The sequence below is a fragment of the Bos taurus genome, chromosome 1, assembly GCF_002263795.3.
Source record: "Bos taurus isolate L1 Dominette 01449 registration number 42190680 breed Hereford chromosome 1, ARS-UCD2.0, whole genome shotgun sequence".
Taxonomy (NCBI): domain Eukaryota; kingdom Metazoa; phylum Chordata; class Mammalia; order Artiodactyla; family Bovidae; genus Bos; species Bos taurus.
The window spans coordinates 54,836,707-54,851,123 of record NC_037328.1 but is presented as its reverse complement, the minus strand read 5'-3'; the positions used below and the strand labels follow the sequence as shown (position 1 = coordinate 54,851,123).

At 37.7% G+C, this 14,417-nt stretch overlaps 1 protein-coding gene across 1 annotated transcript; it reads right to left on the bottom strand.

Annotated features, from left to right (window-relative positions):
• Positions 1-328: 328 nt before the first annotated feature.
• Positions 329-1,995, bottom strand: LOC614129 (eukaryotic initiation factor 4A-II). Its single transcript, XM_059887851.1, has one exon. The coding sequence runs from the start codon at positions 1,977-1,979 to the stop codon at positions 1,020-1,022; it is 960 nt and encodes a 319-aa protein (XP_059743834.1). The 5' UTR covers positions 1,980-1,995; the 3' UTR covers positions 329-1,019.
• Between the last annotated feature and the right edge of the window lie 12,422 nt (positions 1,996-14,417).

Genomic DNA, 14,417 nt, shown 5'->3' with positions numbered 1-14,417 from the left:
CCTCCAGGGTGAGAGTGGTGGAATAATCATTGATAAGCTTTCTGGAAAGACATGTGGCCACCATTATGGGTCGGTCATGTAATTCTCTTTAGAATGTAAACCACTGTAGTCTGTTTTATTTTTTTTAAGTGAATATACAATTTATTTAACATTCAAACTTCATTAAGACATGTGCAATATGGCAATTTTACTGGGGGTTTAACCCTACCTAGGATGATTGCTTGCTGGGGCTTAGCAACAGGGTCCAGTTCACACTTAGCACTAATTAAATACTTTATTGAATAAATATAATACAAGATAAAATGCATTCAAATGCTAAAAAAAAAAATCAATTTTAAAGGCCTTTCTATTCAGGCTAATGACAAACACAATAAAGGCAGATATGCTAGTTTAACATAATTGGCTGATTTTATACAGCACTTATATCTTTTAGTCCACAAGTATATTATTAAATGATAGAGAACATCTAATACAACCATTTCTACAGAACTAGGAAATGAATTTCTAAGAAAGAAAGATTTTACAGACCCTATCTTTTATACCCACCCCAACAGTCTAACTCTAAAGAGGATAAAGCCAATGACTTTCCTCACAAGAGCTCATGACTAATGTCACTTTGCTATCCAAATCTGTATTTCTGATCCATTATGAGCATTGAGACAAGATTCAAGTATTCCCAACGAAAGAAGCACAATGCATGTTGTGATTGCCTATTCAGCAACAGCGAGCACTGCAAAACTGTCTCATCCCAGGAATTAAATAAGGTCGGCCACATTCATTGGCATTTTCTCCACTGTAGTATTATAGAAAGTCTCAATGTCAAGAAGAATCCTCTTGTCTTCTTCAGTAACAAAGTTTATAGCCACACCTTTCCTCCCAAATCGACCCCCTCTGCCAATTGTGTGAATATAATTTTCACTATTGGTAGGTAGATCATAGTTTATAACCAATGACCCTTGTTGCACATCAATTCCACGAGCCAACAAGTCAGTAGTGATCAGAACACAGCTTGACCCTGATCAAAATTCCCTCATGATAACATCTCTTTCTTTCTGGTTGATGTCATCATGCAGGGCAGAAACTGTGAAGTCCCTGGCATGCATTTTCTCTGTGAGCCAGTCCACCTTGCGCCTTGTATTGAGAAAAATAACAGCCTGTGTAATTGTCAGTGTCTCATACAAGTCACAAAGTGTATCCAACTTCCATTCCTCTCTTTCAACATTAATATAAAACTGTTTAATTCCTTCAAGGGTCAATTCTTCCTTTTTCACCAAAATTCGAATTGGATCTCTCATGAATTTTTTGGTCACTTCCAACACATCCGTTGGCATTATGGCAGAAAGCAACACCACCTGAATACTAGTATTTAATTTTTGGAAAATCTCATAGATTTGATCCTTAAACCCTCGGCTCAGCATTTCATCTGCTTCATCCAAAACGAACATTTTGATCCATTTTGGAGAGAGATATCTTCTGTTTAACATATCAAACACTCTCCCTGGTGTTCCAACAACAATATGTGGTGCTTCAGCCTGCAGTTTTTGCATTTCATTTCGAACATTTGTTCCACCAATGCAGGCATGACAAGTTGCTCCCATATAATCTCCAAGTGCCAGAATTACCTTTTGGATCTGTTGAGCCAGTTCTCTGGTGGGGGCCAGTACTAGTGCTTGGGTCTCCTTGAACTCAATCTCCAACTGTTGCAGGATGGAAATAGCAAATGCGGCTGTCTTGCCAGTACCTAACTCAGCTTGAGCAATCACATCATACCCTTTAATACATGGACTAATAGCTCTCTGCTGAATAGCTGATGGCTTCTCAAAACCATAAGCATAGATGCCCCGAAGAAGAGACTCCTTTAAGTTTATATCATCAAAGTTATCAACAATCTCATTCCAGTTGCTCTTGATGACACCATCGGGGTCCATTCCCTCAGGGCCGCCATGTTCTCTGTTATAATCCGCAGAGCCACCAGACATGATCCGATGAACCACTCAGTGCTGTACTGAAAAGCTGTAGTCTGTTTTAAGCTTAATTTACAATTAGATTTAGTTGCAATCTCAGAACATTAGAAAATGTCTCATTCTATATCATTTACACTGACTCTACAGTTTAAGCTGTTTTGTCATGAGAACTGTCTGTATTTCCTGTTCTTGCTTCTTGTTCTTATTATACCAGCTACTTTACCAACTTTTCTGAACTTTTGTCCTTATGCTCAAACATTACCCAATGGAGACAGTGAGCTAGTTCCATAAAAGTCTCTGGTGGGGGGTGATGAGAGGATACATTATCAAGAAACTTAGAATCTGCTTGAAAGACAAAACTTACACACATAAAATTACAGTATACCATATTATTTCAGGGAATATCAAAGGAATTGTCAGAGACAATCATCACTCAAGGAAGCTACTGGTTCATAGCTAGCAATCATGCCATTATCTTACAGAATTGGTAATTGGAAAACATAAGCACATTTTCATTTAGAAAAAAAAAAAGAAGACAGTTTCCCTCTTCATTTTGAGAGTTTTGAATGAGGTCTTTAGACAAGTATCTTTATAAGAAAAAGAAATCTACTTTATAAACTTACAAATTATAGTAGGGCCCAGGATAAAATCTTTTAAATGACAGAAGGTACATTTTAAAACTTTTATATATACATATGCATGTGAGTGTATGTAGTGTGTATATACATTGAATGTATATATATATATATATATATATATATACTTATAAACATACATATATATATATATTCACAAGAATACATGTGTGTATATATATATCAATATGTGTGCATATGTATACATTATATGTACACATATAAATTCTGAACAAAAAGTAAAGTTGGGCTCATAACTATGAAATTCACTTTACTGACCATTACATTTTAAAAAGTGTCAAAAAACTTATTTAAAAAATGCTGGAGAGGGTGTGGAGAAAAGGGAACCCTCTTACACTGTTGGTGGGAATGCAAACTAGTACAGCCACTATAGAGAACAGTGTGGAGATTCCTTAAAAAACTGGAAATAGAACTGCCTTATGATCCAGCAATCCCACTGCTGGGCATACACACTGAGGAAACCAGAAGGGAAAGAGACACGTGTACCCCAATGTTCATCACAGCACTGTTTATAATAGCCGGGACATGGAAGCAACCTAGATGTCCATCAGCAGATGAATGGATAAGAAAGCTATGGTACAAATACACAATGGAGTATTACTCAGCCATTAAAAAGAAAGCATTTGAATCAGTTCTAATGAGGTGGATGAAACTGGAGCCTATTATACAGAGTGAAGTAAGCCAGAAGGAAAAACACCAATACAGTATATTAACGCATATATATGGAATTTAGAAAGATGGTAACAATAACCCTGTGTACGAGACAGCAAAAGAGACTGATGTAGAACAGTCTTATGGACTCTATGGGAGAGGGAGAGGGTGGGAAGATTTGGGAGAATGGCATTGAAACATGTAAAATATCATGTATGAAACGAGATGCCAGTCCAGGTTAGATGCACGATACTGGATGCCTGGGGCTAGTGCACTGGGACGACCCAGAGGAATGGTATGGGGAGGGAGGAGGGAGGAGGGTTCAGGATGGGGAACACATGTATACCTGTGGTGGATTCATTTTGATATTTGGCAAAACTAATACAATTATGTAAAGTTTAAAAATAAAATAAAATTAAAAAATATTTGAAACAAATTTGATAATTATTTAAAAATAAACTGTAAGGTATACTTTATAGTCAAACTTATTTTCAAACTTAACTATCTTAAGTTTTAGAGGCTAGACTCCCAAACTTATTTGGGAGTTGTCTTAGTCTGCTCAGGTTACTATAACAAAAATATCACAGACTGCATCATTTAAAGGGCAAACATTTCTCGTAATTCTGGAGGCTAAGAAGTCCAAGATCAAGGCACTTGCAAATGCAGAGCCAATTGAGAGTGCCACTTCATAAATGGCTATCTTCTCCCTGTGTCCACATATGGTGGCCAAGACAAGGGTCTGGGTTCTCTTTTATAAATAACAGGCTCTGGTAAGTCCAAAACTTAATGAGGCAAATTCCCTTAGGCCCTACCAGGCCCTCTGTAGTAACAACATTATGCCTGAGGTTCAGCAGAACATCCTCACAGCAACTCTGCTTGGGCTCTGCCCTAGGGTGGTTCTCTGTAAGTGCTGTGCCTGTGGCTCTTTGGGGTAGGGATCCTGTGCCCTCCTTGGCTCCAGGCACCTCCATTCTCTGAGAGCGAGGTGGAGGCAGCCATGCCCCTGAGCCCGTGCACCCTGTCATTGGCAGAGATGGCCCCATACAGATACTGACAAAGTTGCAACCTGGTTAGGGGCTGTGCTCTGTACCAGGGCTCACCAGAGCCAAACCTGGGGCAGCTGAGGAGTGCAGCATTGAAGGGCAGGGAGAGGAATGGGCAACTTAGGGGTATTCAAGCAGTGCAAGCCTAGGTCCCACAGGCGCCCAGAGCCCTCCTATGAAATCACTCTGTCCTCTGTGCCCTTGAACTCTAGGCCTGTGACACAAGTGGCAGCTCTGATGACCTCCAAGTCACCTTTAGTGGCATTCTTTCACAGTCTTGGAGAACAGATCCTGGCTTCTGTTGAGGTAGCTGATCCACACCAATCTTATCAAATGGTTACCTGACCACACTTATTAGCATTCTAATGTTTTATAATATGGATTAACTGAAAGTATCTAAATCTTCAAGTTCTGTTTCCTTTTTTGCTTAACAATTCTATCTATAAGTTTTATCTATAAGTTTTTTCTATCTATAAGTTTGATCATGTTTTACTGTATGCAGCCAGCTAGAGTAAAGGCTGGAGAAGGCAATGGCACCCCACTCCAGCACTCTTGCCTGGAAAATCTCATGGATGGAGGAGCCTCGTAGGCTGCAGTCCATGGGGTCACTGAGGATCGGACACGATTGAGCGACTTCACTTTCACTTTTCACTTTCATGCATTGGAGAAGGAAATGGCAACCCACTCCAGTGTTCTTGCCTGGAGAATCCCAGGGAGTGGGGAGCCTGGTGGGCTGCAGTCTCTGGGGTCTCACAGAGTGGACACGACTGAAGCGACTTAGCAGCAGCAGCAGAGTCAAGGCACACCTTCAAAAATTTGCTTAGAAATAGCTTTAGCTAAATATCCAATTTCATCAATTGCAAGGTCTGCTGCTGCTGCTGCTAAGTCACTTCAGTCGTGTCCGACTCTGTGTGACCCCATAGACGGCAGCCCACCAGGTTCCCCCGTCCCTGGGATTCTCCAGGCAAGAACACTGGAGTGGGTTGCCATTTCCTTCTCCAATGCATGAAAGTGAAAATTGAAAGTGAAGTTGCTCAGTCATGTCCGATCCTCAGTGACCCCATGGACTACAGCCTTCCAGGCTCCTCCATCCATGGGATTTTCCAGGCAAGAGTACTGGAGCTAAATATCCAATTTAATCAATTGCAAGGTCTACCTTCTAAAAAAACCCTAGGAAAGAACAGAATTCAGTCAAGTTCTTTTCTACTTTGTAACAAGGATAGACTTTCTTTCAGTTTCCAATAACATGGTCCTCATTTTTTAACAAAGATATCACCAAAATGACCTTTGACCATCATATTTCTACCAAATTATGTTTTGGATTACTAAAAGTTCTCTAAGAAAATTGAGGCTTTCTTTCCAACTGTACTCTTTTCTTTCTGAGCTCTCATCAAAATTGCCATTAATGATTGATTCTCAGCAATATGTTTTTTTTTTTTCTCTCCCTAGTATGTACCTCAAAGCTCTTCCAGCCTTTCCTCAATACCCAATTCCAGAGCCTCTTCCATGGTATTTGTTACAATAATATCCCCACTTTTTGTCTTAGTTTCTGTTTTAGATCATTCAGGCTGCTAAAACAAAACAAAACAAAAATAATAAATAAAACAAATATACAAACAAACAAAAGCATAGACTGACTAAGGGGTGGAGTAGGAATACCCTGAATTCAACTTCTCCCGCAGGAGCACCAAAATCACAACTACTCACACAGAAAAAAACGATCTCTGAGTAACTTAAAGACTAGCAGGAAAGATTTTTTTTCATAATAAAGATAAAAAGAAGGAACCACAAGATGTTTAAGAGGGGCAGAGGCATAGTATAGTAAGGATTCACACCCTTGGGCCAGCAACCCACAAATGGGAGGATAATCCCAATCACAGAGGTTCTCCCAAAAGAAGCAAGGGGTCTGAGTGCAACATCAGGCTCCCCATCCTGGGGGTGTTACACCAGGGAGATGAGTCACTGGAATTCATCTGGCTTGGAAACTAGTAGGGCTGATGTTTGAGAGAGCCAGCCAGACTAGAGAAAACAGAGACTCTGCTCCACATGCAAAATCTCACACATTTCAAGTCTCAGTGTAGAAGCAGTTAGTTGGAAAGAATCCTGGGTCAGATCCACTTGTTGATCTTGGAAAGACTCACAGAGAGTTAGGAGGCAACTGGTTATTCTGCCTGGGGACAAGGACATTGGCAGCAGCTGTTTTTAAGAGCCTGTTCAACCATGTGGACACTAGTATTAACAAGCATCATTTGGAATCCAAACTCTAGCCTATTATTTCTGGGGGCTTAACCACCCACCAGCAGACTGGCATTATCCTACGGCCTCTGGCTCACAAAGCCAGCCACAAGGACCTGGTCCCACCATTCAAGAGGTGGACTCCAGGCCTGTGGCTCTTTGGCACCCCTCATCTATGCAATCAGGTTCACAAGCACCTAGCCCCATGATCCAGCAGCCCTGCAGCCACCACACAAGCCACAAGCCTCCACTCATCACAGCTAGAGAAAAGCTTGCACAGCAACAAAGATCCAGCACAGCAAAAAATAAGTGAATAGATAAATATATTTTATCTATTATTTTATTTTTATTAAATTATTTTAAGAAAAGAATATTCTGCCAGTTGGTTGTTGTTCAGTGACTGAGTTGTGTCTGACTCTTTATGACCCCATGGACTGTAGTATGCCAGGCTTCCCTGTCCTTCACCATTTCCTGGAGTTTGCTCAAATTCATGTCCATTGAATTGGTAATGCTATCAGGTAAGGCTATAATTCAGACTTGAAGGATAAATACAAAGCTTTACAGACAAGTTAAAGATAAAAGAGTTCAGCACCACTAAATCAGCTCTACAAGAAATGTTAAAGGGAATCTTCTCAGCAGAAAAGAAAAGGCCACAAATAGAAATACGAAAATTTTGAAGAAAAATTTTCACTGGTAAAGGAAAGTATACAGAAAACGTAGACCAACCACTTATTAACCTAGTAGAAAGGTTAAAAGATACAAAAGTAGTAAAATCATCTATATCCACAATAAGTAGTAATGAGATATACAAAATAAAAAGATGTAATATACAATGTCAAAAACATTAAACATGGATAGGAAGAGTAAAAATACAGGGTTGTTAGAATATGTTTGAACTCAAGAGATTACCAGCTTTATCTATTGATATACCTATCTCTCTAGTTTCTTATATATAACACTCTTGGCAACCATAAACCAAAAATCTGTAATAGATACACAAACAAAGAAAGTGAAAGAAATCCAAATGTAACACGAAAAATAATCAATACGTGACAAAGGAAAAAAGCAAAAGAAGAGAGGAACAAAAAGAACTACAAAAACAATGACACTCAAAAACACTCAACAGAACAACAATAAGTGCATACCTAGCAATAACTGCTTTAAATGTAAAGGAACTAAATGTTCCATTCAAATATAAAAAATATACTGCTTGCAAGAGAAACACTTCAAATCTAAAGACACATGTAGACTAAAAATGAGGGAACAGGAAAAGATATTTCACAGGAACAAAGCCAAAAAATACCATGAGTAGCAATATTTATATTGGATAAAGTGAACTTTAAAACAAAAACAAGCAACAAAGAAGAACGTTATATAAGGTCGATGGGATCAATCCACCATGAAGATATAACAGTTGTGCACCCAACACCTAAGAGTATGAAATTCATAAAGTGAATGTTAACAAAATAAAAGAGAAAAACTGACAGTAATAGGATAATAGTAGGGGACTTTAACACCACACTTACAACAATGGGCATATTTTCTAGACAGAAAATCAATAAGGAAAACTAGCCTTAAATAATATGTTAATCAAATGCACTCAATCCAAATAAAACAGAATTCACATCCTTCTTCAAGTGCACAAAGAAAATTCCCCAGGCAAGAACATTAGGTGAGACACAAAGAAAATATCAGTATATTTAGGAAGATTGAAACCACATCAAACATCTTTTTTGACTACAATGCTATGAGATTATAAATTAACTACAAGAAACAATTACCAAAAACACATGAGATCTAAACAGCATACTAAACAATCAATAGGTCACTTAGTTCAGTTCAGTCACTCAGTTGTGTCCGACTCTTTGCGACCCCATGAATCACAGCATGCCAGGCCTCCCTGTTCATCACCAACTCCTGGAGTCCACCCAAATCCATGTCCATTGAGTCAGTGATGTCATCTAACAATCTTATCCTCTGTCGTCCCTTCTCCTGCTGCCCTCAATCTTTCCCAGCATCAGGGTCTTTTCAAATGAGTCAGCTCTTCACATTAGGTGGCCAAAGTATTGGAGTTTCAGCTTCAACATCAGTCTTTCCAATGAACACCTGGGACTGATCTCCTTTAGGATAAACTGGTTGGATCTCCTTGCAGGCCCAGGGACTCTCAAGAGTCTTCTGCAACACCACAGTTCAAAGGCATCAATTCTTTCACCCTCAGGTTTCTTTATAATCCAACTCTCACATCCATACATGACCACTGGAAAAACCATGGCCTTGACTAGACGGAACTTTGTTGACAAAGTAATGTCTCTGCTTTTTCATATGCTATCTATGTTGGTTATAACTTTCCTTCGAAAGAGTAAGCACATTTTAATTTCATGGCTGCAATCACCATCTGCAGTGATTTTGGAGCCCAGAAAAATGAAGTCAGCCACTGTTTCCACTGTTTCTCCATCTATTTGCCATGAAGTGATGGGACCAGATGCCATGATCTTAGTTTTCTGAATGTTGAGCTTTAAGTCAACTTTTTCACTCTCCTCTTTCACTTTCATCAAAAGATTCTTTAGTTCTTATTCACTTTCTGCCATAAAAAATGAAAAAAGGAAATTATAAAATATCTGGAGACAAATTAAAATGAATAAACAATAATCCAAAATCTATAGGATGCATCAAAGCAGTTATAAGAGAAGTTTCCTGCAGCACAAGCCTACCTTATGAACAAGAAAATAATCTCATGAACAATCTAACTTTATACCTAAAGGAACTAGGGAAAAAAGAACAAACAAAATACAAAGTTATAATAATAATAAATTAAACAAAGAACTGGTTCTTTGAAAAAATAAATAAAATTGACAAAACTCTTAATAAGACTTATCAAGAAAAAAACAGGACTCATATTTTTAAAACTCAGGTATGTAAAAGAAGAAGTTACAATCAACACTATAGAAATGCAGAGGCTTGTAAGAGAGTACTACAATTACATGCTAATAAGAAAAAAAACAATCTAAAGAAATGGATAAATTCCTAGAAACCTGCAATCTCCCAAGACTGAGCCAGGAAGAAATAGAAAATATGAACAGAACAATTACCAATGATAAAATTGAATCATCAATAAAACTCTGAGCAAACAAAAGTCCAGGACCAGATGACTTCACAGGTGAATTATATTAAACATTTAAAAAGTAAATGTGTATCCTTTTCAAACTATTATAAAAAGTTTACTACAATGATACAGTAATGAAAACTGCATGATACTGGAACAGAAACAATCACAGAGATTGATGAAACAGAATAAAGAGTACCCAAATATACTTACACAAACTTAACTAGGTGAAAAGGAGGCCAAAACATACAATAGGGAAAGGACAGTCATTTCAGTAAATGATGTTGGGAAAACTGGATAGCTACATGACAAAGAATAAAACTGGACAATTTTATCAAACCATATAAAAAATAAACTCAAAATGAATTAAAAACCAAAATGTAAGACCTGAGAGCATAAAATTAGAAGAAGATATAGGCAGTTAAAGCAATACATTTTTGGATCTGTCTCCTCAGGAGAAACAAAAACAAAAATAAACAAATTGAGCTACATTAAACTAAAAACTTTTTTGTGCAGAAAAGAAAGCTATTAACAAAACATAAAGGCCACCTACAGAATGGGAGGAGATACTTACAAACGATATATCTGATAAAGGGTTAATATCCAAAAAGTAAAAAGAACTCACACAACTCAACATCAGAAAGCAAACAGCCTGGGACTTCCTTGGTGATCCAGTGGTTAAGAATCCACCTCAAATGCAGGGAACATGGGTTCAATTCCTGGTCAGGAAACTAAGACCTCACATGTCACAGGGCACACACAAGCCACAGCTACTCCGACTGTACACTCTGGAGCCTGTGTGCCACCAGTAGAGAGAAGCTCTTGCACTGCAACAAAGGATCCTGTATACTGCAACTAAGACCCAATACCATCAAAAATAAATAAATAAGTAACAGCCTGATTAAAAATTGGGCTGAGAATCTTAATGTACCTTGCTCCAAAGAAGAATGCTATGAATGCTCACATATGTGAGCTTCTTCAGTAGCTCAGTTGGTAAAGAATCTGCCTGCAATGCAGAAGACCCAGGTTTGATGCCTGGATTGGGGAGATCTCATGGAAAAGAGAATGGCTACCCACTCCAGTTTTCTGGTGTGGAGAATCTCACGGACAAAGGAGCCTGGTGGGCTACAGCCCATAGGGTTGCAAAGAGTTGGACATGACTGAGAAAGTAACCTACACACACCCATACATGAATACATATACAAATAAAGAAACATAGAAATATATGTATATACACACACACGTGTGTGTGTGTGCTCACTCACTAAGTCACTCACTAAGCCTGCTATGAGTTTTCCAGGCAAGAGTAGTAGAGTAGGTTGCCATCTTCTGCCCCAGGAGATCTCCCCAACCCAGGGATTGAACCTGCCCCAGGTTCAATCTTCTGTATCTCCTGCATAGACAGGCAGATTCTTTACCATTGCACCACCTGGTATGTATATTGTATATACCATATATATGTGTGTGTGTGTGTGTGTGTGTGTGTATATATATATATATATATATATATATAATGTATATATGTACATGTATATTAACATACAATGACATATTACTTAACCATTTAAAACAACATTGATGGATCTAGAGATCCATGAAATTGATAAATGATAAATGGTATGCCAGATGAATAAAAAGCTAGACAGATTTCTCCTTCATACTTGAATGAAATCCTTGCTGGGTAAAATAATCTGGGCTGTAGGTTATTTTCTTTCATCATTTTAAGTATGTCTTGCCATTCCTTCCTGCCTTGAAGAGTTTCTATTGAAAGATCAGCTGTTATCCTTATGGGAATTCCCTTGTGTGTTATTTGTTGTTTTTCCCTTGCTGCTTTTAATATTTGTTCTTTGTGTTTGATCTTTGTTAATTTGATTAATATGTATCTTGGGGTGTTTCGCCTTGGGTTTATCCTGTTGGGGACTCTCTGGGTTTCTTGGACTTGGGTGATTATTTCCTTCCCCATTTTAGGGAAGTTAAAGCTTTTCAGACAAGCAAAAGCTGAGAGAATTCTGCACCACCAAACCAGCTCTCCAACAAATACTAAAGGATATTCTCTAGACAGGAAACACAAAAACGGTGTATAAACTCGAACCCCAAACAATAAAGTAAATGGCCACGGGATCATACTTGTCAGTAATTACCTTAAACGTAAATGGGTTGAATGCCCCAAACAAAAGACAAAGACTGTCTGAATGGATACAAAAACAAGACCCCTACATATGTTGTCTACAAGAGACCCGCCTCAAAACAGGGGACACATACAGACTGAAAGTGAAGGGCTGGAAAAAGATTTTCCATGCAAATAGGGACCAAAAGAAAGCAGGAGTAGCAATACTCATATCAGATAAAATAGACTTTAAAACAAAGGCTGTGAAAAGAGAAAAAGATGGTCACTACATAATGATCAAAGGATCAATCCAAGAAGAAGATATAACAATTATAAATACATATGCACCCAACACAGGAGCACCGCAGTATGTAAGACAAATGCTAACAAGTATGAAAGGAGAAATTAAGAATAACACAATAATAGTGGGAGACTTTAATACCCCCACTCACACCTATGGATAGATCAACTAAACAGAAAATTAACAAGGAAACACAAACTTTAAATGATACAATAGAACAGTTAGACCTAATTGATATCTATAGGACATTTCATCCCAAAACAATGAATTTCACCTTTTTCTCAAGCGCACATGAAACCTTCTCCAGGATAGATCACATCCTGGGCCATAAATCTAGCCTTGGTAAATTCAAAAAAATAGAAATCATTCTAAGCATCTTTTCTGACCACAATGCAGTAAGATTAGATCTCAATTACAGGAGAAAAACTATTAAAAATTCCAACATATGGAGGCTGAACAACACGCTGCTGAATAACCAACAAATCACAGAAGAAATCAAAAAAGAAATCAAAATTTGCATAGAAACGAATGAAAATGAAAACACAACAACCGAAAACCTGTGGGACACTTTAAAAGCAGTCCTAAGGGGAAAGTTCATAGCAATACAGGCACACCTCAAGAAACAAGAAAAAAGTCAAATAAATAACCTGACTCTACACCTAAAGCAACTAGAAAAGGAAGAAATGAAGAACCCCAGGGTTAGTAGAAGGAAAGAAATCTTAAAAATTAGAGCAGAAATAAATGCAAAAGAAACAAAAAAGAGACCATAGCAAAAATCAACAAAACCAAAACTGGTTCTATGAAAGGATAAATAAAATTGACAAACCATTAGCCAGACTCATCAAGAAACAAAGGGAGAAAAATCAAATCAATAAAATTAGAAATGAAAATGGAGAGATCACAACAAACACAGAAATACAAAGGATCATAAGAGACTACTATCAACAATCATATGCCAATAAAATGGACAATGTGGAAGAAATGGACAAATTCTTAGAAAAGTACAACTTTCCAAAACTGGACCAGGAAGAAATAGAAAATCTTAACAGACCCATCACAAGCACGGAAATTGAAACTGTAATCAAGAATCTTCCAGCAAACAAAAGCCCAGGTCCAGATGGCTTCACAGCTGAATTCTACCAAAAATTTAGAGAAGAGCTAACACCTATCCTGCTCAAACTCTTCCGGAAAATTGCAGAGGAAGGTAAACTTCCAAACTCATTCTATGAGGCCACCATCACCCTAGTACCAAAACCTGAAAAAGATCCCACAAAAAAAGAAAGCTAAAGGCCAATATCACTGATGAACATAGATGCAAAAATCCTTAACAAAATTCTAGCAATCAGAATCCAACAACACATTAAAAAGATCATACACCATGATCAAGTGGGCTTTATCCCAGGGATGCAAGGATTCTTCAATATCTGCAAATCAATCAATGTAATACACCACATTAACAAATTGAAAAAGAAAAACCATATGATTATCTCAATAGATGCAGAGAAAGCCTTTGACAAAATTCAACATCCACTTATGATAAAACCTCTCCAGAAAGCAGGAATTGAAGGAACATACCTCAACATAATAAAAGCTATATATGGCAAACCCACAGCAAACTTTATCCTCAATGGTGAAAAACTGAAAGCATTTCCTCTAAAGTCAGGAACAAGACAAGGGTGCCCACTTTCACCATTACTATTCAACATAGTTTTGGAAGTTTTGGCCACAGCAATCAGAGCAGAAAAAGAAATAAAAGGAGTCCAAATTGGAAAAGAAGAAGTAAAACTCTCACTGCTTGCAGATGACATGATCCTCTCCATAGAAAACCCTAAAGACTCCACCAGAAAATTACTAGAACTAATCAATGACTATAGTAAAGTTGCAGGATATAAAATCAACACACAGAAATCCCTTGCATTCCTATACACTAATAATGAGAAGACAGAAAGAGAACTTAAGGAAACAATTCCATTCACCATTGCAACGGTAAGAATAAAATACTTAGGAATATATCTACCTAAAGAAACTAAAGACCTATATATAGAAAACTATAAAACACTGGTGAAAGAAATCAAAGAGGACACTAATAGATGGAGAAATATACCATGTTCATGGATTGGAAGAATCAATATAGTGAAAATGAGTATACTACCCAAAGCAATTTATAGATTCAGTGCAATCCCTATCAAGCTACCAAAAGTATTGTTCACAGAGCTAGAACAAATAATTTCACAATTTGTATGGAAATACAAAAAACCTCGAATAGCCAAAGCGATACTGAGAAAGAAGAATGGAACTGGAGGAATCAACCTACCTGACTTCATGCTGTATTACAAAGCCACAGTTATCAAGACAGT